The following is a 26764-nucleotide window of genomic DNA, read 5'->3' on the forward strand; positions in this document are numbered from 1 at the left end:
TTGCACAGAAATGGGGCATGAATGAGCCCTAAGTCCAAGATTCCTTCTCTTTTACTTCTGTTTTGGGCTTTACTAACTCCCGAAGGAAATATCTGGCTCTTCCGTTGCTAAATGCTCCACTATGAGTTTTTCCTTAGGTGATGTGAGGGTCTAAGGGCAGAGGGATGTCGTATGCTGTAAAGCCTTCTGAGGCAGACCGTGTTTTGTGATAATGGGCTTTATAAATAAAATTGACTTGACTTGACTATGTTTGGTGCTGAGCAGTTGGTTTTAAGAGCTTTTTCACTGCAAAGAGCTGCCTGCTGCGGCTGATAATACTGCTACGACAGTGGTGAGCGTGAACCAAAACACTGATGTTATGGGCAACTCTGAGTCTTTACAAATCATTCTCTATAGAGGACAAATAGAGTATGAATCTGAATTACTAATTATATGGAAAAAATATTACTGATGTCAAAGACTTAAAAATGTGGTTGTAAATTACCAAAAAATAGAATAATACAAAAGCTGTAGGTTACTAACTTTTTTCACCATCCCTGCACTTCCTCTTTAACATTTTATAAATCGTTCTCCACTGTTCCCAAAACACATGAAAATACATAAACGCTATTGATGCATCTTATCCATCCTTGCCTGATGCGCTGATCAATAGATACATGTTGTGAATTTGAAAGGGACAGAACAATAAGTTGAGTGCATATTCACACACAACCAGCAGGGAGTCAGAACCACTGCATCAAGTGGCTCATTTTGTATATTGTGAGAAAAAAAACTGCTTTGCCACAAAGAAATCAATGGCATTCCCATGGGGATGAAGGGACTTATGCTAAAGGGTACAGGAAATGTTAAAAATCTCCTGTGGCTACGGTGTATTTCATTCTTTGAAAAAGGTAATGAGTGTTGTCGTACCTGCAGAGTGTGTTATTTGTGCATCCTCTCCTCCCACAATGACTTCCTGTTTAATACAAGGCTGACTGGTGGTCTCTAGGCGACCCCGAACTTGGGCAATCAGCCGGGAAAAGTCACTGCTGTGCTGCTTCCCTGCAGGCAAAATAGAATATATGGCATGTGGAAAAGTTAAAGAAGGGCAGAATATACATCTTATTGTTTGAGGTTAGGGTCACAGAGATGCTAATGCCTTAAGGTCGACAGCCCATCCTGTGATGCATCACAGACAAATTATATAAACAAATGCCCATCCTCAAACACACCACCTTACAGCACATACATTAATATTTATAATGAATGCAGGCTCGTTTTTCTTTGAGAGACGACAATATCTGGAACACATCAAGCCAATCGGATTCATATTTGGACTTGGATATGACAAGTTCAACCTTGAAAGGCTGAATAGAGTTGGGCAAAGCACAAGGTTTTATTTATTAGCTTCTGTATTTGAAGCGAAACACCACAGATACAAGCTCCAAGATGAGATCACTGCAGCAACAAAGTCTTTTTACTACTGTGGTGGAGACCAAACAGCCATTTAAAAGACATTATAATAACAGACTGTGAATGGGCATAGGCAAAAGATCCAAAAGTGAAGGATTAAATCACTTTCCACATAAGCATCTGCAAATCTGTGATGTTCATATAAGCAAAGACAGGAAAAAAATAGACAGAACTGACAGAGAGACACCAGAATAAACACCTCAACACTGATATCCACACTGAACAACTCTGCTTCCTCCAACAAGTCACAAGGTCTTAATGAGCAAACGATTCCTTTATTCTCACATAAAGATGAATCAGCTTTACTGAGCTTTACATTAGCAAAAATTACACATTTGACTAAGATGTGACTTCAAATCAAGCTGCAGCAACTAATGGGGCTGAAAATTAAAACTACCACAGATTTGCAAAAAACTGAACTTCTTCAAACGGTCACTTGTGGCTGGCTCCAGAAGTGAGTCAGTTCCCATGCACCCCCATGTTAAAATGCTCAACATAGAGCGGAAGTAAACATGCTTACAGTCTAGTACAAAAACTGTTTTGGTCTCTATAGCTTAATTCCCTGATTATGACAATTGTACAGGGAGTGAATTTTTAAATAACTCACCTCACCTAAAAAAGTACCTCAAAGTAGTCAGATGTTCCGTTTTTCTGGTGAGTAAATTTTGTTCTGATAGATTTAAGCCTCTTTTTCACTAGCAAAAATTAACATTAGCATTATCAAAATTAACCATGGGTGTAAATGTACTTTGTTTGTTTGTTTGTTTGTTTGTTTGTTTTTAGTGTGCAAGCTTGGAAGGACTAAATTGAGTTCTGCATCTTTTGAGTTACAAGTTATGGTAACATCTCATGCACCTAAATGCAGTTAAATTCACAGACATAAGGGAGGTATCAGCACACATCAATTTGCAATTAATTCCAAAAAAAGGTAATTGGTTTTTGCATTTTTAACACTGCGAGATAGTGGATAAATTACGACAGTGGCCATTGAGGATATAACTTCACTCACATCATTGTTTTCAGCTGGTAGGCTCATACACAGATCAATATGGTTTACAAAGCAGGATTTTCTGATTTCCTTTCCGTTGTTGTGGGTTAAAAGAATGTTTTCTGAATAATCAACTTTTGATTGTGTTAGCACTAAAAGAATATGTCACATTGAATGCTATCAGCATCCAGTGGATTCGGTGCGTGCTGCTTTCACCTTCTTGTCTGCTCATTCACCATTCCCAAAGATGTCAGAGTGAGTCATCCACATCCTCCTCTGATAAATCAAGGTTATCACAGCAGTACAGCTATTTATAGAATCTACCTCCTGTGAGTCACATCCATTTTTCAACCACTTTTAAAGTTAACCATGCTGTTATTTTCAAACAAGCTTTTTAACTTGTCCAGCCATGACAACACAACTTTGATAATGTTCTGCGATGCTACTGTTTTTGTTTGACCTGTGCCCTGAGAAAAAAAACCCAGACATGGTCTGGATTTCTGTGCATCTGTATGTCTTTGAGTAATTATCTATGCGCTCATCGCAAATGGAAAAGTCTTAAATAGCAAAGTAACACTACGAATCATAATAAAAAAGTCTTCAGTGTTATTTACACTGAGGGATAAACCCTCATCAGTTTTACATTTTCATTCCAAAGCTGACTGCTGAATAACTCACTGAAGAAACAGCAATGCTGCTGTTTCTGGGGCTGGTGATATGCCCTGGAGGGTACATGAGGCTGGCTCCTAATGGAGGGCTTCTAGACTGAATAAAGTAAGAGTGAGATATTGGCTGGGCATCACACTGAATATGCAAAATCTTAATGATTTTGTCAGAGACACAAAAGTATGCACACTGGTGAGTATTTCCTCTTCAGTTTCCAGAAGAACAGTCTCTACTTCTCCACTTCCACTACATTACCATGGAACAATTACTCAAATTTGACAAAAATATAATTACCACTCAAGGAAAGCTTCTAGTGGATATTCCTACTGAACTAGCTGCCTTGAAATGAAAAAATAATAAACAAAATGATCTTAAAACTTATGCTTTGGAAAACTGTATTCACTGGCTCGCATTAGGATGCCCGAAGCGTATTTAATTCTAAGCCATTTTTCAAGTCAACTTTTAAAATATCTACTTTTAAGACTTTAAATATCTTCTGTGGCTGAGTTTGTGTCCTGCATTGACCTGCTGGCGGTAACTCAGGGAGAGTTTTGCTATTCGATAGTTTGAGGTATTCTAACAGATGATCGCAACCATCAAACTGGATTTGCAACTGCATTTCAAAGAAGTGGTGGGCTGCCCAACCTAAAATAAAAAACGCCTCCACTAACGTAAGAAGAAATTAAATCACTTTCATGGAATAAAACAAACCTTCACAGAAAAAGAACAAAGTTAAGATTTCAATGCTTTCTACCTCTGGGGCGAAAAAAATCTTGAGGGAAACCCTGATCTTAAATCTAAGGTGCTGCTTTCAATTTCTGTTCACATCTCATGGGTGTGAGTGTGAGTGTGAGTGTGAGTGTGAGTGTAATGCTAGGTTTACTTCTTTAAAGGAAATGAAAGGAAAATGAAATACAAGAAGAGGGAATGAAGTTTAAAGACATTGCTGTAGGTAAATGGAGTTAGTGAAATAAATGGTAGATTTGAATCGTGCAACATGTTTGTACAGACACACCTGAGACATTGAGATATACAGTACAAAAAAAGTACACAAGTTAAAAGTTATTTTCTAGCCATTTTGCCTTTCCCCAATTGATTGAGTGTTTCATTGCCTGTTTATACTGACGAGCCTTGTTTTTTTTTTGGGGTTTTTTTTGAAAAATTTTTTGGGCTTTTATTGCCTTTAATGGACAGGACAGTTTATGCGTGGAAGAAGGAGGAGGGGGGAGGGGCAATATGCAGCAAAAGGTCGAGGCCAGAATCGAAACCACGGCCGCTGCGGCAAGGATACAACCGCTGTATATGGGGCGCCGCTCTATCCACTGAGCCACCAGGCGCCATGACGAGATTTGTCTTTAAACTGATTCACAGCTGCACTTCACTACAACAGGAGGATTCGACAAAGGAGCCAAAAGCAGAAGTGTGTGCCACTCTAGCCAAATGGAAAATTTCACCAAAGTGTTTCCCAGTATTAGTTTTTAAGTGCTATGAAATATATGGTGTCAGTAAAAAAGGAGAAAGCAACATTACAAACACTTAAGTGAACACAAAATTGGTAATTTCGACTAGAGTATAAAAACAAATTTATACCTTAGAAAGAAGTGGCCCATCTTTTCGAGATAACATTTTGCATTTCTTCTTGTCTGATGTGGGGTTTTTCTATAGTTGACAGCATTTTTACACTTTTATAACTGAATCACACAGTTTGGCCATTCAGCTAGAAGGCACAGAGGGTCATACCATTTTCTCAGAGATGAAATGAATGTATGATATCCAAGTTTTTGACTTTGTAATTTAACAGAGATGAACATCATAAAATGTGTCCTTTTTGTCTTTCTAAAGGGGAAATGAGGATTGATGTTATGATTTTACTGGCAGCAATTGAGTTGATGTTATTTATTTATGTTGCTCCCAGGAGGACAGAATTTCATTTGTGCTTTTAGTTGTTTTTGTACAACTGGATTTTGATATTATATTGCACTTTGATCTATTTTTTAAACCATCTGACAGTGAGTGAATTTGAGTGGTTAGTTTGCTTATCCTACAGCTACTACAAATGCTAAATTCTGACTTGTTATTTCATCACATACAGGCACAGGCGGTATGTCTTCATATTAACCTTTTGACGGATGATATAAAGTTACGCAAAACAATTTCATCAGTTGACCTTTATTGGCACTGGCTGCCAGCTCATTGAGTCAGACAGAGGAGGTCTAAAAGGATTAATAGTGAAAGTGACCTGAAAAAATTACTTACTGTAATTTGAATGCATCTCATCAATCTCCTTCTCAGACTGATTCTTTGCAAAAACCATCACCTGCAAGAGATTTGAATTGGCAAGAACATGTACATCCGTATTAAGATTCAATGAAAACAAAAATACGATATTTGCAAAGCAACTTCCCTGTGTGATTCTCAACTTCCCTCACAACTCAGGTAAATTTCAAGGTGAAGAGTGTAAGCTTTAGGGGGATTTGGTAGCTTCTAGCAGTGAACTGCAGGTTGCAACCAGCTAAAACTTCCTTGCTGGAATCCCTTCAGTATTCGGGTCTCTTCCTCTCCATAACAAACAGAACAGGGGATTAAAAACACTAAAAACTTTTACGTTACAAATCAGTGTATCTTCAACACTGGTTGACATGTTGCTGTGAAAGGCTTGTCTACAAATACCTAATTGTGTATTGTGTGGTCATCTTTTTTCTCCAATAACTTAAGACCTATACTTTCAGGAGGTTTACACTGGATTATCCACAGAGGTATCTTCCTCTCCAAAACAAATGGACTCGATAATCTCAGTCTGTAAAAACACTAATTAAAGCAGCTTCATCTTAAAATTGGCTGTTTTTAAACGCTGATCAGCTTGTTGTGGAGGAACTGCCAACCACGCTGGCTGACGTGAAAAACGCAAGGTGGAGCCAGTGTTTGGTTTGTCCGTTTTGGGTTACTGTAGAAACACGGTAATGCAACATAGAGATCTCCTCAAACAAGGAAATGCTCCATTTTTAGATATAAATAGCTGATTATAGGATGTAGGGACACAACAGTGCTTATTTTCAGGTTATTATATCCTTAAGAGAACATATTCAGGAATTCAATTTCTGCCAATATCCCCCAAATTCTACACACTGGACCTTTAAGAAGAAACATAATACTACAATTCAAGCCCAAAAGATATCCCATGAAGCAATTACTTTTATACTCACAGGTTTGGATTTCCCCTGCAGCTGATTTCTGATCTTCTCATTGGCCTCCAGTTCTTTGGCAATATCTTCAGCTGTTGACAGAGGGAATACAAATCTTTATAACTCTTGAGATCACAAATATTGCCTGTTATATTGTGCTATCAAAAACATAAAAGACATTGACCCATGACGTTGCTGTTCAAAATGGAGGCATTCCCGGGGATGTCAGTTAAGAAAACAACAACCTGTAAGATCAAATGTGAACATACATCTTATATGTTCATCACTAAAACAAAAGATTCAGAACATAAAATTTCATCGTGTAAGAAAACATCTGGAAGTAAATGTGGATGTAAAAACATTTCTGCTCAGCACACTTCTTGTTGGTGTGAAACTCCGAGCCCTGTGTAATGAAAACTGTGTTAGCACATATTACAGTGGGTGAGTCAACTCAGTTTTAACATACACCTCATCACTGTGCTAACACAGCACTTTCTTTGAGTTTTCATAATCAAATTAATTTCAGTTATTCCAGTGATGTGATGCATGCATTTCATCAAGACAAAGTGCGGTTGCACACAATACATCAGTCAATCTACTCTTGACTGCAAACATTGCAGGAATACTTCACCCACCAATGACCATATGTGAATCAATTCGTCATGCTGCGTTACCTTAAATTTGTGAAGAAAACTTTGCTTTTCCGGCATGTCTCAACAGAAACACATGCATTTTCCAAAAACAAAACCTTAGTATTGGATTCTGGCTTTGGGGAGAGTATAGGTAAGTTTTACTTTCAGTTAATTTTTTAACAGTAAGGTCTTAGTGAAAATGCATGTATTTTTAAGTAAAGGTTTTACTTTTAAGTACTGAGCAAATAACTGGATTACAGTTGCAAATCGTAACCATTTTCCTTAACTGATTATTGGTAAAATTAACAATCTGCAACTGCAGTTAAAAAAAAAAAACAAAACTTTGCCCATTTCAAACAATACAGTACAATTAGTTATTTCCTCAAAGTTCACAGCAACATACTGCATATTATTTGACAGCATTGCATAGCCTACTGATTACTCAATTAAATTTCACATGTTCAGTTTAAGTCTTAATGACCAATTCGATCGTTGACTAATTATCCATAGACTGGACAAATGGGACATCAATTGTGTGTGAGAGTCTGCAAAACAGATGTTTTAATATAGTTATAGTTAGACTATAGTATAGACTATAGTTATAAAACTTCCCCAGTAAATTATTAAATCAATATGTTAGCCATTTTGCATGGGGGCATTCTAAAAACACAAAGTTGTCTTGAAGAAATCAAGGTAATTATTATTATTATTATTATTATTATTAATAATAATTGACATATAAAAGGTCATTTTGGGGTGAAGTATTCCTTTAAATACAGTATTACCCTGATAGTATAATGGTATGACATAATATCCTCACCTGATTTTGGGTTCAGGGAATCACACTGGGCATTGTATACGTGGACAAACTCCTGGTGTCTTTTGATCAGCTGGTCTCGAGAACCCTGCATTGAGAGATGGCACTCTTTGAGCCTCCGCTTCAGCTCCTGCATGGAGAGTAGGTTGTAAACCAGCTTCGCCATTGGGCGCCTCTTTTTGTCAAGGGAGCTGCAACGAAAAGATCAACTCGATTATTTCTGATCACCAGATGTTTACTTGATAATGCGTAGCGGGTGAGCTATTGTGCAGAAAAAAAAATTCAAATAAATCATGCTATGGCCAAACCAGCTAAGCTCATAAAAAATATTAATGGATGGGAGTTGCCATTTGTCAGCCTGATGAAGGAAAAGACCTCTGATGATCTATAGTCCTGTTAAATTCAAGACAAGGCTGTCATATGTCTTATATCATATTCTATACTTTGTATTGAATATAAGACATTAAGTATAAGCTATTAAGGTTGGTAGCAAGAGAAATCCTCCTCATGCAAGCTGGCTACATGAGGCCAGAATATTAAAACCTCTGTAATTCATCATTATGACATCAAGGTCTACTCCAGATTAAGTATTTTGCACTGCTACAATACAATATGACCGATCATTAATAGAACATCATATTCGCTGCATGAGTCATCAGTCAGCCTGGGACACCTTTCAAAGGCCACTCACAAAGATCAGTCTCTAAAATTATGTCACAGACCCGCTCCAGCAAGATGAGTAGCCAGGCTGATGGAACTAAATATATAGTAAATACTAATAATGTGTAGTTTCAGTAGCTCTGCCTCTTTAAGCCAACAAAAGCGTGAAAACACTTAGTGAAAGCTTTTGTTTACAGGACTTCTTGCTTTAAAGAGAAAATAAATTATCACCCTCCCTCTATTTTATCCAGAACAGTCAGGGGCACAGTCAGTGGAAACTTTTCCCTTAGGAAAAAAAGTGGAAAGACCAGATGGCAGAAATACAGCATCACATGAAGGTACATCCTCCTATGTATATTGTTAATATCTGTAGGTAATTAAAATGCGAACATGTCTATAATAAATTTCCTTGAAACATTTGGGAATATACACTAACACACAATATCAAATTTCATCTGTGCTTACCATAAGGTATATACATACTGTAAATCAAGGACATTTACAGTACATCCTAGCCTAGCATAAATACTGGAAGCAGGGGAAAGTTGCTGGCCTTGCTCCATAAATGCCAAAAATATGTCATCCTCTTACATTATGGTCTTGCAGTCTAACATCACTACATATAAAAGTAGGTTAAGCCTGAACAGTCACACAACTCCTGGATAAACATGTCTAAATGATGTTTTTCAGTAAATTTTATAGATTTTAATCCAATAATCCAATCATTGATTAATCAACTGACTATTTTTAGGGATGCAGGATAATATCGACACATCATCGGTACCCACAGATATTTGCTTTAAAATTAAACATCGGAATTGGCCAATATGCTGATTTCTGCTATTATCACAAACCGATACGTCTTTTATTGACAAAGTGAACATGTACAAAACCTGAACCCTAAGTTGAAGTATTTTTATTTGCACAAGAAATTAACATTACATACACTGAAAAGCATTGTATTTTATGACTCCGTCTGCTGGTGGCCCATCACCATGTGAGTATGCATAATATGTTAATTCCACTACTGAAGTGACTTAATGATCATTAAAAATAAGTTGGGGAAAATATACATATATCAATAGCAGTCATCAGCCAAATAAATAGTTTTTATAATAGCATATCAACGATAACAGATATCAACAAAAAAAAATCTGTTCTTGTGCGTCTCTAATTATTTTCACAATGAATTGAACATCTTTAAAAATTGTGAAAACTGCCCATCAATATTTCCCAGAACCCCTCTTTAGATTGCTTTGTTATCTCAAATAACATTCTAAATTCCAAAGACGAGGGTTGATAACAATTAGTCTACCATCCATTGATCGGTCTTTGAGAATTTAATCAAGCGTTAAATTTAACCCATTTATTGATAGGCTATGAATTGCTGTCAAAGTATCTGCAATATGTTGCTTTTAGCTTTGACTAAGGAAATTACACATTTGGTCTGATATAAGCAAAGTTTTTAAGTTGGGTTTTTTTTTTTCAGAAAACAATTAATTGATCATCCATTTGACCACTTCGATTAAGGAAAGTGCTTACGATTTGGAACCCTACCAAAGACTCTTTATTTACTATCAGACATGACGAAGAAAAGCAGTAAATTCTCACATTTAAGAAGCTGGAACCACCAAATCTTTTGACATTTTTGCTTGAAATAAACCTGAAACAATCAATTATAATTTTCTTTCAAATTTCTAATAAATTAATTTACTTATCGTTGCAGCTGTAGCGTACAGTCACAATTGCTGGTCCACAAATGGCTCTAGCAAATGCCTGCTTCGAAAATCCTCTACTTACCCCTAATTTCTTTAACGTTTGAAAGTTTGCTCTTTGTCCCTAAATCATGACAAATATCTGTGCACACCTCTACACTTTTCTCATCATTTCAGTCTTGGTAAAAATCCATCAATTGCCTTATACTAACATCCCATTTCCGCACACAGCATTATAAGTCGAGCAAACAGCAGCAGAGAGCCTTCATTTAAGTGATCAGTTAACAGGTTTTTACCTTCTCAAGCTTTCTTTCTTCTCTCCTCTGGTAAGACACGTGTCCAGATGTTTGTTGATAAAATGCTGTGGCACACTTACAGAACACACTGGACACGCCACTGCAGAAAAGATACACAAGATATTACAAGCAGCTGAATAAAAAGTAATAAACCAGTTTTTGTGCCATGTCACATTACATTTCACTGCTAAAACAAACAAACCATCCCACCGAACAAATGAAGAGCTGTTTGTAAACGAGATAACATGAAGCTAAAGACAGAAACACCTACTGACCAACAGCAAAGAGTAAAAACAGTCCTTTGCTTGAGGAACCATATGGTACCACAGACTACTGTGAAAAGTGCGACACAAATTTTCAGATTGTTTTGTCTCACATCAGAAGATTGTGCATAGACTTCAGAACGTCCTTGAACACACCAACGCGACGTTTTCAAAACAGTTCTCGCTCACCACACAACACCGAAAATAAAGGTCAATTTAATGGATTTCCATTCATACCAAGCTTCAGTCAAAACATCAGCTAATTGATTTTTTAAACTGTTTTATAGTATCCTCACGCGTCCTTCAGGGATGTTTCTCTGGTTAGTTTGGGAACACAAGGAGAGGGTCTATTCAGATTTTGTAAGAGGGACCCAGAGACCAAAGGACACAATGTAGGTTAAACAAACTGTGTCTTTCTTTGCAGAATATACAAGTAATTCAGACAAGTGAATGTTTCTGGACAAGTTAAGACATGGGCCCTCTACTCTTATGCTGAGCTGCCTAAAAGGCTTAATGCTGTGTCTGTTTCAAAGATGTACAGACAGAGGCATATATGAAAAATTCAACTACAAAACTTTTAAAAGCGAGCATGCGAGAGGTGAATGTGATTGAGTTACATTAATTGGGTCACAGTTACCATAATTGTTGAATGTATATGAATACAGAGAAAAGATGCTGGTTTAACTATCATTGTCAATAGGTGGTGCACATGTTAAAATGACAGCAGCTTTTACTTTTTTTGAGTAATAGCAACATCGACAGATATACCTGCAGTTCTTAACTGCTGCTGCTGGCGCCCAATTAGGAGCAGTTTTGGGTTTTGCCAGTTGGCAACTGATCTGACAGTGGGTAAGCAGCTCTCCCTTGTGGACATGAATGAGTGAGAGTGCAAGTTTGTGAGTGAGTGAGTCAATAAGCCAGTCAGACGTGGTGAGTCATACTAAGCATTGTAGGCTTTACCTTTGATTACGGGCTTTACATCTTTTGATGGCGACGAGGAATGCGCCACCTCAACCCCGGTGCTGATACTGAGTGAGACTCCAGGCTCCTGTTTGACCGACATCAATCCCTGGATAGATGCCACCCCTACATCTGTCGGCTCTTCCTTCACAACCACTGGAAGTTGAGCATTTGCTGAATGTAGGTCAGCATCATTTGCATTGTGGGTGCTTGGAGTCTGCATTTTCTCCCGCTGAACACCATCTCGCTGGGTTTCTTCAGAGGGAGATGTTTTGGGCTTCTTTTGGAAAAAGTGACTCAAAACAGAGCTGTTACGTTTCTGGCCCCTCTCTCTGGGAGTTTTGCATTTGACAGCTGAAGCTGGGGTCTTTGGTGATATTGGAGGGGAGTCAAACTGTGCTTTTGACAACTGCTGCCTGAAAAAAAATATAAAGTGCAAATGAATGAAAACACGTGTAATGATCTTCAACACAAATGTATAACTAAGTAAAGTAAATCATGTAGAGTAAAAGATTTAGGGTGCTCCTAAAAAAAATCCAGTGAGCCCAATGAAAAGAGAAAAGCTGATGTATATTGCAGACAAAAGCCAGCTCTTTGACGTTAAACTCCGCCTACTCAATTATGTCGCTCCTTTTCTACTGAGTGAGAAAAAGTAGACACTTTGGCTGCAGTCTTGGAAATGTGGAAAGCAAACAAATCGTAGCTGGGCCATTACTTGGCAATAAAATGGAACCAATGAGGTGTGTAATGTTCAGCTTTCCATATCTAGAACTTCTTTGTGCTTACTGTCCCCATTAGCACAGGTTCACACTCAGGCGCACACACACTGACCAAACCCACTTTGCACAAATGTGATGTGGAAACACTTCATCTCTCTCTTCCACCCTACAAAGATCTTTAAGAAATATGCTCTCCCCCCCGACACACACATTTCATCTGTAACACTGCACACAGCCACGTATAACCATTACTGGTCACAACACTAACATTTGTTTAACTTTGTATTAATGTTTTCAAGATAGTGTTCTTACTTAAATACAAAATTGTATACTTTTATACTTTGTAGTATTTTCTATGCTAAGGGGGAAAACTGACATTGAGGCCACAAAATTGAAAAGTTAAATTACAAATATAACAAAGCTACAAAATGACAAAAGACAACTTCTCTTTTTCTTGGTTAGTAGCAAAAACAGCAGAATGACTGTAGGACACATAAGAACGATAAGGGCAATCAAACTGATACTGCAAAAAATGAGTATTAAAACAGCTTAAAATGTTCAGACTATATTGATATGTGTCGATAAAGCGATTTTTTGACACTGCAGCAAATTATTTTGTAGAGTATTTTAGGAAGGTATGCAAAAAAGCGTACAGAGAAGTATCCTAATCACCCTGAGTTACAGAGAAAACAAGTTTCATATATCTATCTGACATTGTCCCTATTGCATCTAATTGTTTACTATTAATGATACCTGCATTAAACTGAACTGTTATTCAACACGAGCTGGATAATGCAAATGTACTCTGCAATTACTTTTCATTTTAGCCATCAGTTTCTGCCTCATTTAAGCAAACACGTTTTTTCCCCATCGCTTAAATATGTCAAATGGTTGGAAATATTACTGTACCAACAGTTTACTGGCTGTTGCCACAGAGAGGACACCTGCCAGATGAGCTAATCAGACTATTTTTAGAGATTCGCTTCATATTTGCCACACCTTGTGTCTAAAATTAGTAACACATATTACACCGTTGTGACATCATAACAGACATGGATTTCTAAGTCACGATTCAGACTGCTACTTGACAATTTTGTCATCTCTTCTGCATCTGAATGTAAGTTTTCTCTATGGTCTGTAGACGGTAGAGGAAAGCAGTAAGGCATCTTTACTACCGATAACAAAAACATTGCCATATAGGACTCTTTAAGATAAACACAGTAATTAAATTTTAAGTGGTTTAAAAGTGCCTCCGTAAATGCTTTTCAACATTATCTGCCTAGTCCACTGGGCAGATAATGGAATTGGCACATTTCTTAGAAATATATATTCTTTAGCTTTTCTTTAGAAAAAAAACTGTGCTGACGCAGGGCTTTGGGTGAAAATGAATGAGTTTGAGCTGATCTTAACATAAATTGCAATTTAATTACAATTCAATCTGATTTTATCCACAATTCATTATTCAGCATGAGGGAGGAGACTTCATAATTAATAAACCAGGTTTTTCCACGATCTAAAAATAAAAAAGATGCAAAAGGTTTGCAGTGACAGAAAAAAAAATGTTTTAAGCATTACCAATTATCCATACTGAAGAGAGAGCCACACAGAACAACTAGATACAAACAGATATGGACTGAAGAAGCATGTTGTAATACCTTTAAGTGGATACAAAGTGGCCCCAATGTGTGGGCTGTAGATCAATCAACTGGAATGGTTATTTTTATTCAATAACACATTTGTCAGCTTTGAGGTATGAAATGAGGATAACACAGATATAAGTCTATGTTTTGTCATATAAATAAACCAACCAGCGGCAAGAGATGAGGTTTGGTAGCAACCACCAAACGAGCAGTGGAGTAGCGTGTTTTCAAATATAATTGGTAACTTTTAAAATATTACTGTTAACGTTATTTCCCTGTTTCTTGTTGCCTTTAATTGCGTGTTTGTTGAAACATGATGTAACATAACTGTGGCTGCCTCTGAAGAACAAGCTGAAAGGCAGAGACCATGGAGATGAACAGCATGTAAGATCAGTATGTTTTCACGTCTAACTCTGTGAATTAAGGGTAATTGTGTACGGTTCTATTTTTGTGTTTTGTAAGGAAAATAGGTGTAAAAAACTGGCCATAATGGAGTTCTCAAATTTGTGCGCATGACACAATTTGCAGCCCCACTTACGTGTGTTGTCACCATAACAACTGACAACAACTCGCCATTTTTTTGATACCAATCAAATGACCATGGCAAACAGTTCACTGTACTTTCTACTTATTCTGTTTGTATGGATAAAGCATAGAGAAAGCAAGAGAAAAAGAGACCGAATAGTGCTCAAAATTTACCACAGCTGGGGCATCTGGTGGCTCAGTGGATAGAGCAGCACCCCATATATAGAGGTTCGATTTCGGCCTCGACCCTTTGCTGCATGTCGCCCCCTCAGGCAATAAAAGCCAAAAAAAATAATCTTAAAAAAAAAAAAAAAAAACTGACCACAGCTCTTGCATAATTGAACATCCATTCTGTTATCGTGGACACATGATGAGCATTATGGTGGACAACCATTATCATTTTGAATGTTACTTTTATCGTATTGCCCAAGCCGAGCCACAGAAATGTATGCATTTTTTTCTGAAGCCTCATTAATCTTTCAGGTCTAGAGCTGTAGTAAACAAAAAAGGTAAAAGCAAGTCAATATTGTCTACCTAATTTACACACACTAATTGAACTTAAATTGTCCCATCATATTGATTTCCTCTACAATGTGAAGAATAATCTTTTGTAATTACAGCAGAGTGTTAAGTGCCAGGACAGAAACTAAAGCACTTTTATAGCCTGAACACACACATTTGCCTATTCCACTCCTTTGAACACCCCTGTAAAATACTAATACATGATTGTCCAAATTTCTCAAAATATACAATATCTCAATAATTTAGCTACAAAATGGAAGTTTGTATTTAAAACAAAATTTAATGCAAAAATGGAGTAAAATAAAACTGCAACACAGTACAGCTGTTCAGAAGTATAAAGTCACTGATCCATTACAACAGAAAACTGCTAAGTTCAAGGAAAAAACACATAATATAATTATATAATATCATGTAATTTAAATAGCAGTGTCTAATGTGTCAATTCACAAGCTCCCTAAGTAAATTAATTGACAGAGTAGGAGGAGAGACTATGCGGTAGCTGGTTGCTGTGATAATACAAACGTGTGGCACTGTGATAACGGCTAATGGTTTGTTAGAGTAATGGGCCTCTAGTTTTACGGCAGTAAATCAGTGCCATCAGCCAGCAGCCACCCAATATAGGGTTTTTCACAAAGTTCCACAGTGGGAACGAAAAAGTCCACAAACACTAGTAGAAAACATAACAACCAACCATACGGACAAATGCTAAAGTAATCTAACCCCCCAAGTAAAATTTATGACTGAAAGATCCTTAAAATGTATCATACTGAGAGCAAAGGAACTACTCCTGAACTAATTTTTTGAGACAAGTCTATTGCTATAAAACAACAACTCTTTATGAGAGTCACCTATCAAGGCATCCCATTTTTCAGACGCGCAATGCTAGACAACAGGAAATTAAAAACCGGGGGGAAAGAGCAGCAGCGTAAGCCACTCATTCCTAACAGTGATGACAATCAGAGGGTCTGCAGTTTGAAGGGATTGTGTTGATATCATTGTGGTGATTGATGGAAGAAACTTACTGACTGATAACAGCACTCAAACATTATATACACACATTAGCCCAGACTCTGTAAAAACAGTCCAGTTGATTTAAGTTTTTGAGAGTTTAGAGGGGTTTTTTTTTTTCCAATGCCAAATGAATAACAGACGCTATAAGGCAGCCTGAAACATGGATCAGTCATAAAACTCTCTTCATAGTGTTATCTGTCACCTAGGAGATGTGAGTTATGTTGCCCTTTTATGTTGTTATTTCTTTATTGAAACAGAAGAAAGAGGGCATATGGAGTGGGAACAACAAGATGAGAAAGAGGTTCTGACCTCCAACAAGTAGAATCCCAGGGACTGGCCTACGAAGCATTTCTTTATCAATATTTGTCAGTCCAATTAAAGGCCCAGACACACCAAACCAACATCAAAGAGTTATTGGAGACAAAAGCAGAGTGTTGCCTCAACTCATTCTGTCTGTCTTGGAAAAAAAAAAGTTGCACATGAACAGAGTGCAAAGACTCAGCCAATAAAAAAAAAAAAAAAAGCACATCATCTCGGCGGCCCTTCTGTGCGGAGTTTGCATGTTCTCCCCGTGTCTGCGTGGGTTCTCTCCGGGGTCTCCGGCTTCCTCCCGCAGTCCAAAGACATGCAACTCAGGTTGATTGGTGACTCTAAATTGCCCTTAGGTGTGACTGTGAGCGTGTACGGTTGTCTGTCTATACGTGTCGGCCCTGCAATAGTCTGGCGACCTGTCCAGGGGGTACCGCGCCTTCCGCCCGATCACAGCTGAGATTGGCTCCAGCCAACAAGCGGTTACAGAAAATGACTAACTGACTTACAGCATTGACTGACAGTCATCTGTGCCTGCTTGAGAGGAAATAACTTCCCATACCAGCAGGTGGCGGTCATCTGTTTTTGACAATCAAAAAGGGAAACCTAACGACTGACAGGATGGATTTAAGACGCAGGTTAGCTACTTAGCACAACAATATCACAACCCAGTGTTGAAAGAGCAAACAATGTTTACAATAACACAAATAATTACGAACAATTTCAAAAGCTTAATGGCTAAAAAAATAATAGTACCTAATATAAGACATTTGTTTCAATTTCATGCCCTCTTGACTATAGTTTATTTACTTTCCTCACTTCCATTTCTCCTTTTGTGCGCTGAGTGTAACGATCAGTCAGAGGGATTTCAGTCACCGATGGGCTCCACCACTGCAGAATTAACACGCTGAACAGGCCAAAAGATAGCTGACAACAGCACTAGTACCAACACTGCAGGACACACTGTAAAAACTAGGGTCACAGACGCTCACCAGCAGCCCGGCAATGACGGACCACTGGCTGTCGACTTGGTGTGTCAGGCCCAAAGACAAACCAATGAGTGCAAGTTATTGGCTATCTGAGCCTGTGTGGTCACATTAAAGGAAATATCTAACGCTGTGATAAGTGTCACTGAATGAAAAAAAAAATCAAGACATTTCCTTTAGACCAGCTCTGAACGCTGCTCCCCATCCTGCTGTAATGAAAAAATATCAGCCCTAAAGCTACACAACACTCACAGAAATGAAATACAAGGAGAACCTTGAATGACCTCGGCTGATGAAAACAAAATCCCCATTTGATTTACAGAAAATCCTTAAAGCAGAGCTAGATTACTGGAAGGCAATTATAAGTGTTTCTCTAATGCTGGCAAATTGAAATAAACTGAAATCTGTCCCCTCGTGGACATATTGTAATCTTGTCAATAACAATGAGATCTCCTGAAGTCACCACAGTAATCGTTTCTCTCGTCAGTTCTTGAAACCATGATGATAAAAACTGGAGGGGTGCACAGGTGGTGCACCTGCGTTCATGGTAAAGAGATTTCAAGTGGACTGTGCAGTAACTCTTATTTCCGGATCTGTCATTTTCATTATTGTGTTGGTCTTTTTCTGAGGACAAAAACAAAAAAGGACTATTGTTTGCTGTAGATGGTAGTATCAAAAGGAAATGCCGAAATCCATCTTCTCTATTTGAGCTGGTGCGCAAAAACTCCAGGAAAATAATTTAGCAGTACTTAGATGATAAACAACAGGGCCATTGCTCACGAAGGCTCAACAAACAACTCAGTGACTCCAGCATCAGGTATCTATGGTAGTTGGGGCTCTACCGTTTGTAAAATATTCACTGCTTGTACTGATAGCAGCACCCTGAATTCAAAACCGATGCCATAACAGCATTTTGTTTAAAATGTTTCATTGAATCATGCAATGCAGATGACTATATTTGAATTTTTTATCATTATGTCTCATAATAGAACACCCCAGGGGCCCTATATATATATAGGTTATTTTTTCAATTGGATTTTGGATTAGTGCAGAAAAAAAAATAAAAATAAAAGTAAGTTTATGATACTTACACATTTTGTTTAGCAAGATAATTTGAATAAACACCACTTTTATGATTTATGCTAAATGTAATCTCCAAAAGTAAAAAGCTAATATTAGGCTATAAATGAACTACACCGTGGTCGCGTGACTTCAAGTCACCACCACAACAAAGCTGTAAAGCCGTGTTCTGTGTAATGACATTCTGCACATAAGAGCTACAAAATTCACCTGTGGAGTTTTTATTGACATATTTTATGTATTATGTAGAACACAACAAGAAAGTCTCTTAAACTTGTGCTGACCAAAGACCTTATTTCAGGCATCTAACCAAATACCCATTCAAAAAAAACATCGATTTAATTCATTCGCAGGTTGAAGGACTCATTCCTGGAGCATTCTATCATAATAATGTTTCTGATAGTTTTCAGACAAAGTTTATGTGTAAGCTAACCATTTACAATGTATTGTGTGGTTACCTTGCAGCTTTAAAGTTTACGACCAAGTCATCCAGTAAACGGTTGTTTCTAAGATCTTGTTCTGTTGCTTGCTGAAAGAATAAGAATTAACAAAATATGAAGGATTCTGTCTGATTCATCACATTAAAACAATTACTTGCACTTGATGACCTGCAATCATGTCATGAACATTAGGGGTTTGACCCTGATGATTATGCAAAGTATAGTATAGCTCATACTTACTGTATTGCAAACTGGACACAGCAACTTATAGCAAAGAAATTTTCTGATGCACAAGGAGCAAACTGTAAAATTAAATGCAAATAAAATGTGTGTTAAGCAGTGAATGTTATTATTGCAGACAACAGCAGGGTCCAGACGGACAAAAACATATGCTGTATTTGTACACACAGTAAACATGCAAACAACATGCATCCAAAAAAAACATTACTACCAACTGACAAGCCATCCATATGCTGCATATTATGTTTGTACAAGCTGCTTAATGCTTTTGCCTTCATATACTCAATGCTTTAATTCTTATTACAGTGCATAGCACCATAGCTACCTTATTAGCTGTTCTATTGGTTTACTTACAGTTGTGAGAGCATTTTGTCATCATTGAAATGTTGAGGAAATCGAAGCAGATGGGACACCGAAGCAGGGCATCAACATTCTGCAGATGAGAAAAAAACAGTGATTTGTATGAACACTATAAAACAGCTCAACCATTAGCCAAATGAGACAAAAACTGACAATACATTTAACATCTACTGAAAACATGGCAAGTTTATAGGATGTAATTTCACAAAGCAGATTGTGAATAATTCTTTTATTTTGATGAAGCTAATGTAGACAACGTTAATAGAGGAGCTGCATTTAAAATCATAGACTCACTTTTCACATATTATGGAATGAAAAGAATCACATAACTTCGCATTTTAGTGTACAGAAATTTAATAAATCTACTGTTGCCAAATGACTGAGACACAAAAACGTCCAGAGTACAGTTGGCGATTTCCCTTCAGATACCATGAATGGAGCAAAAAGTTTTAAAGACTTTCCCACAGGAAGGCAGTATGTCTTGATCCACAGCTGAAACTAAAAACGTTTCAGTTTCCTTGAACTGAAAACTGAAATTTTTTTAGTTTAGTTTATAGTTCTCCTCCAGCATTGTGTGCATTGCATCAACTGCAAAACGACACAATATAAATAGCTAAAGATAACCTACATCCTCTCTCATGTTGCCATGTGTTTAACGTATCTGATGTGTTTAACATGATACAGCCGAAATGAGTTAGCGTTACCCGAGCTGACCTCCAGCCAGCATTAAATGTGATGATGTAACCGTGTGTTTTGGCAGCGTAGCATCCACACGTTTACGGTTGTCTCGTTTTAACGTTAAACGTCAAAAGACACTGTGAGTGGACAGACTTTAATCTTATGATCGACACCAGCGTTAGCTGTAGCATGAGTAACTTAACGAGTTCATTTACAGATACGAATAAGATTAGCTCATGCTACATTAGCATCTGTTAAACATGCACATCGCTGTATTTTATATATAAAAGACCCGGATTAACAATTTCACTGACAACGTTTAATTATCCTGAATATTGCAGAATAGTTACGTTACTCGTTTTAACCTCCAGCACTGTTGTTGTTGTTGTTTTTGTTGTTGTTGTTGTTGTTGGGGTTTTCCTTTAGCTAAGCGCTAGAAGCCCTCTTATTACACTTAATAATATATATCGGCGACAACTTACTTTCAGACACGAAAGGCTGGGTGGTAAATCAGCTTCGACCTGTAAAGCCATGTCTTGTAAACAAAAAGCAGCTATTGGAGAAAGCTACAAAACTTTTGGTGTCTGTGATCAGGAATCAAAGTCCCGCTCACCGGGACGCTGGACGCGTCTTACGTCATTTGACGACTTCCGACTTCCGCTGAGTTGGAGGTCCAGATTTATGTAGCTGTGATATAAATCACGGATGGATACTGTGAATAAAAGTTACGTTTGGACTCTCAAATTCTTTTTGGTCAGTGAAATGAAATGAAATGAGTTGCATTTAAAATTATTTATTAATCATTTTAAATGAAATGTTATATCGTTTTATTTCTTTGGCTGTGCCCTTTTCCCACTTTAAGTCCATCTTATATATCCATAAACTGTAGCACGATATTTGTAGATATATTTTGTATTTAGGCTAAGTGCCATCATGCATAGGTGTTTTTAATATGTCTACATTTTACTGTATATTCTCTTACTGTTTTATTGTGGTTACCATTTTTGTAACTTTTTCTTATGCTGCTTTCTTAGCCAGGTCTGCCCTCAACAGGACTTACCTTGTTAAATATGGGCTAAATAAAACAAAAATTGTATTATAAAAAATAATTGAACTTTTATGGGAAAACAGTTCATGTATATAGATTTTATGTATTGTTCATACAGATAGATAGATAGATAGATAAATAGATAGATAGATAGATAGACAGATATAGATAGATAGTTTTTCTGTTCATTAGATTCAGTTGCAGAAGTAAAACCTCACTTTCATGTTTTCAAGAAAGAAATAAAGTTATACAGGCTTTAAAAAAGTTATAACGTTGTCACTGTGCTCCCAATTTAATGGTTCTAGTTAGGCTATGTTCTTATTATTAATGCTGATTCCTGGCCCTGTTATGTTTTGCTTTACTTTATTTTATTTAAATTTATGTTTATCCTGTCATTTGTCCATATGCATATTTACCAATTAATCTGAATTCACATTTTAGTGTTTATTGTTATCATTGTATTGTTAACAAAACAAAGCAAAAATGTGTAAATGCTGGACCTGAAACATGTTGCTACATTGGGATTCTTCCTCAGTCATGTAATAGGCCTATCAAATGTACACTGCTTATAGTGTCTACATAATAGCTCCTTTTACACTATTAATGTCTGAATCCCTTAACCTTAGCCTGCTTGTTTGATGGATTGTTAAGATGTCTTTCTGTATCTTTTTTTTCTTCTTTTACAGGCTTATATTTAACACTAGACACAACTCTAACTTCAACTTTTTTGCTCTCATTTCCCACAGCTCCAGCCATTGTTAAAATCCCAGACAGGTCCAGCCCTGTGTGCTGAGTAACACTGGGCTGGATGACTCACTTGCTAAAGGGCTCATTAGATATATGTGGACAATGGATAACTGTTTAACACTGATAAGGCAAAGCACAGCACAGTCCTTTGACACCATGAATGTCATAGAGCAGGTGTTTTACACAAAGTCCCATAAAAGATTACACAGTTAATGTTTACATGTGAAACACAGACTCATCTAAGCTTAGTGACTGACATTTAAGCTTTACAATCTTATATCCAAGAATTTAAATCAATCAATCACTCAGTTGCATGAAATAATATACAATTCCAGTAAAACGTAATGCATACAGTATATCACAGCTTTACTGCAACTCATTTCATTTTACAGCTGGGTTCTGATCCACTCAGCCACTCATTCTATCTTTCTGTTTTTATCATGAGACTGATGCTGCGCCTGTCACACACACTTACAGAGATACTGATTAGCAAAATAACGGGTTTAATGACTGAGTCGAGCCATTTCGCACCATAACGCAAACACTTTCAGCCCCCCCCCCCCCCCCCCCCCCCCCCCCCCCCCCCCCCCCCCCCCCCCCCCCCCCCCCCCCCCCCCCCCCCCCCCCCCCCCCCCCCCCCCCCCCGGCTGACCCCAAGTGGAGCCCTTTCCTGCAGCACAAAGCAGGCAGATTTTAACATCATTTCAGACACATAACTAAATTTATTTGACCACTTTATATATTATTATTATTATTATTATTATTATTATTATTATTATTATTATTATTATTATTATTATTATTATTATTATTATTATTATTATTATTACTATTATTATTACTATTATTGTTGTTGTTGTTGTTGTTGTTGTTTTGGCACTGTTGTGTCAGCTGGATCTCACATCTGCCTTTCAGATACTGATGTTTGGTCAGTGGCCCGTCTTTGTAAGACAACAACGCATTGAGGCAACCTTTAGTGGCATCATGAGATGACCGGGGTGGCGGCATATGTTGAGGTGATAGGCTACTGACAAAGCACTGGTATTTAAAAGTTTGGGCGTGATAATTAGTGGGCCTGAAGGAAGAAGCTCCTCCGGAGCCTCTCAAGTACTGACCTGATGTATCCAGCACATTCTGCCCAACATCAGCCGGGAGAAAAGGCTGTTACCAGCACCAAGGAAGGATGTTATCTACTCTCTCCACTGAGGCTTTGTTAATACTGTGGGCAATGTAGTTCCTTCCCTGCTTCTTCCCAAAGTCCTCTATCATCTCCTTAGTCCTGCTGACGTTCAGCAGTTATCTGTGATCCAGCCCACCACTGCTGTGTCATCGGCAAACCTGATGATAGAGTTGGAGTCAAAAATGGCTATACAGTTAAGTGTGCACAGAGTTCAGCAAGGAACTCAAAACCCAGCCCTGGGGTGCTCCACTGTCCAGGATGTGGATGTCCACCAATGCCACATTTTTGGCATTAGCAGAAACCTTTGGGGGTAAACATAATGCTGCCTGGGATCCATATGAATGCTTATGGGCATTTTAATGAATATGCTACAGTGATCAATGGTCTGTTAGCTGGATTTTGCTTTAGGCACACATTTAAGTGAAAAGTAAGTACAGATTTTCTCACTGTCTGTATCAGAGTACTTTCATCATTAGAGTCATATTTCAATAGCAGTAAGAGACCATGACAAAGTTGCATAAAATCATGAAACAGAAACCTAAGTTTCCTAAATGTATGTCTTATGTGTGATGCTTGCTTTAATCTACATCAATGAGTTATACATGCTACATTTCACTGAAGAAAAGCTGAACAACATTTTCTCACAGATGTCTCTCCTCCTGTGACATGTTACTCTGCAGACGCTGCTCTGGCTCACGGTTCTGCACAACTTCCAAGAAAACTGTAGGGATTTGTTACGTATAGTTTTCAACCTTTAAATCAAACACACACAGCAAGCTCAACTCAGAAATTGATCCCAGGCTAAGTAATACTCAAAAACTTTTTTTTGGTGATAATTTTTTACGTTTGACTACAGTCTGCCTACCTCTGATGGTCTCCCTTTCAATTATAAAAAAAAACCTTAAAACAATTAACTTGGAAAAGATTTAGGAATCTTAAAAAAAAAATTCTTTTTCTCAGTTCTCTTAGGGTAGCAGTCGGCCTTAGATGCACCAGCTCTGTTTGGAAATAACTACGGAAAGTCATCCCTGACTGAACATTTGCTTGATATTATCTGTATCATGATAATGTTTTCTCCATGTGAGGACAGAGTTAGAAAGAGGCCCCGAGAAACGAAGAAATAATAAAAACCCAATGACAGGTTTAGTCTCACAAAATATCAGAAAACATTTAGCATACTGTAGATAATCCTTAAACACACAGAATCAGTAACACAACTCTGCACTGAAAAGACTATTTAAAGAATCCCAGACTGAAATAGAACAAGCATAAAGTACCTGGTAATGAATCTGTATTATAATTCCTGACAACCTGAAACAAAGAGTCTTGCAGGCATTTGGTACATCATGTCTTCTTGCTATTATAAGCATATAATTACAACTTGGCTGAGTATCCACCTATTAAACATTCTCATTTTCCAAACCCATCAGAATGTCTCAGCAGTGCTGGAAGAGGACAGCGGCAGGTCAAATTCAAGCTGAAATCATCTGCGACACAGCAGACGTTAAGTCCATTCTACCTGGTTCATCTGTGTGTGTGCAGTGTTAATTACATCCATTTTGCAGTAGTATTTCTACACAGTAGTTCATATCTGGTCGTGTTTTAAAACAGGTCAGTGAAGGCATTTTCTAACTCAGTTTACAGAATTCAAAACATGCACCGTGCCTTTTGTGATTTAATAAGTAAGAGTGAATGTCAAACACAAACACACACCCAAACACAGACGAAGGTCTTTCAATATAAAGACTTCAGTCGGGAGAAGGCAAAATAGAGCTGCATAATGTTATCTCCAGCTGAATGAAATTCAATAAATCAGACTTTGCACAATAAATTGTAACCGAGAGGCCTTATGGGTTTTGACATTTTCAACTTCATAGATCCTGAAACATTTTGACTTCTTGCATTCAAAGGTGTGACACTGGTCAGAAATAATGAATAGGGAAAATTTGATTGAATAATTTCCCTGAAAATGATAACAGACGGCAGCCTTTTACAGAGGCGTGCCATTTGATATGACACTTCCTGTAATAAATGTCAAATAATTGTACAAATTAAAATGATCTCATCCACGTCTGCAGGGAAACGTTGTTACCAAGTTGTCTGGCAATGCTATGGAGACCATGTGGAAAGAGTTGTTAGTGCTTTGGCAACACAATGAAATTATTTAACTGGCCAAATGCTCTGGGGGTTACATCTTTCAAAGCACCAGGAAAAATCTAATTACTGCACCTAAATGTCTCTGGTTATTCAAATGACTGAATAAACACATTGAAGCACACATGAGGCATGGTCCAACATGAATACATTTGCATGATAATGTCTTGTCCCCTGGTTTTGACAGACTGCTAGGACACTCATTTGATAATATACGTGAAGAAAGGATGGCTTCCTTATTATTTGTAAAACATCAGAGGGATATATTTTACATAAATACACAGCATACATATAAATCTTATATTTGCATCGATAATTATGTGTGATGCAGTGCCTATGCTTCTCCCAGAAGGCTGAATAATTAGTTCAATGCTGCTGCAGGCCGGGAGGAGTGTTGTGCATGTGCGGCTGTCGTGTGTCAGTGTAGGCATTATTTTGTTTGACAGTATTTGTGTTTATCAATAAGCTGATCTCACTATGTTAAAGGCTAAAATCCAAATGTAAACAAAAGGATCCCCCACTATCAGAATCTCTTTTAATACACAACAGACTAATCTATTTTTAGTTGTTGTGATACACACACACGCTTCTTTTCCAGTCATATTTTCCCATATATACGTGGATATATATTAATATGCTTTAAATATTATGGATTGGGCTTTTAAGTTGTGTCCAAATGTTAAAGGTTCAGTGTGTAAGATTTAGGGGGAAACAGAAACAGACTATTTTATGAAAAGTATGTTTTCTTTGGTGTATAATCACCTGAAAATGGCAATTGCTGTGTTTTTTTTAACCTAAGGATGAGCCATTTATATTTACATATGGAGCTGTTCCTCTTCCGTGGTGTCCGCCATGTTTCTACAGTAGCCCAGGACAGACAAACCAAACACCGGCTCTTGATAGAGACATTTGCGCCTTCATGTTGGCCACCACAGTTTGCCTACACACTTGGCACAGGGGAGAAGTTTCAGTTAGTTGCAATCTACATACTCACCACTAGATGCCACTAAATCTTATTCACTAGACCTTAAATGGATACTTTGAATCTGACGGTTGTATTTGTGCCTTTATTTTTTCACATGACTTCGACAATATAAGTAGGACTCATCATAGACATGGAAGCATGCAAACATTAAAATACAATGCAATCGCACAAAGATAGTCTGAATTTCCACAACAAGGTTTTAAAGAGGCTTGGTTTATCTTGGTGATTATTTCACACAAAGAAGCTGGAAATGGTCTTTTTACGCATCTGCTTCAGCTTTACACACACTTGATGTGCAACACAAATGAATGTCTTGGGATCAGGGAGCCCAGGATGCAGAGACATGGTGCACTTAGTGCCCTGTTAAGGCTATTGAGGACTGTAATGGCCACAGGCCACAAGCTGTCAGCTGCATGTGAGATATTTGAGCCACAGATCAAATTGGAAATGTTTCTTTGGCAACACAGTGTCTTTACCTTCAAGGTCAGCATTTCATCTGAGGGCTGATT

The 26764-nt window shown here is 37.6% G+C and overlaps 1 protein-coding gene across 2 annotated transcripts in view; it reads right to left on the bottom strand.

Annotated features, from left to right (window-relative positions):
• rad18 (RAD18 E3 ubiquitin protein ligase) overlaps positions 1 to 20777 on the bottom strand; it is an 82991-nt gene extending 62214 nt beyond the window's left edge. For both annotated transcript variants that reach the window (XR_006106682.1, XM_042504288.1), the window contains exons 1-10: positions 20624 to 20777; positions 19458 to 19536; positions 19104 to 19165; positions 18882 to 18952; positions 11632 to 12047; positions 10409 to 10508; positions 7741 to 7928; positions 6310 to 6380; positions 5363 to 5423; positions 910 to 1041 (exon numbers count right to left, since the gene is read on the bottom strand). Coding sequence is in view for 1 of the 2 variants with exons in the window: in XM_042504288.1 (XP_042360222.1) it covers positions 910 to 1041; positions 5363 to 5423; positions 6310 to 6380; positions 7741 to 7928; positions 10409 to 10508; positions 11632 to 12047; positions 18882 to 18952; positions 19104 to 19165; positions 19458 to 19536; positions 20624 to 20674 (1231 nt within the window). In the remaining variant the exon portion in view is untranslated. The remainder of the gene's footprint in view (positions 1 to 909; positions 1042 to 5362; positions 5424 to 6309; positions 6381 to 7740; positions 7929 to 10408; positions 10509 to 11631; positions 12048 to 18881; positions 18953 to 19103; positions 19166 to 19457; positions 19537 to 20623) is intronic.
• Between the last annotated feature and the right edge of the window lie 5987 nt (positions 20778 to 26764).

This window comes from Plectropomus leopardus, chromosome 2 (genome assembly GCF_008729295.1).
Source record: "Plectropomus leopardus isolate mb chromosome 2, YSFRI_Pleo_2.0, whole genome shotgun sequence".
Taxonomy (NCBI): domain Eukaryota; kingdom Metazoa; phylum Chordata; class Actinopteri; order Perciformes; family Serranidae; genus Plectropomus; species Plectropomus leopardus.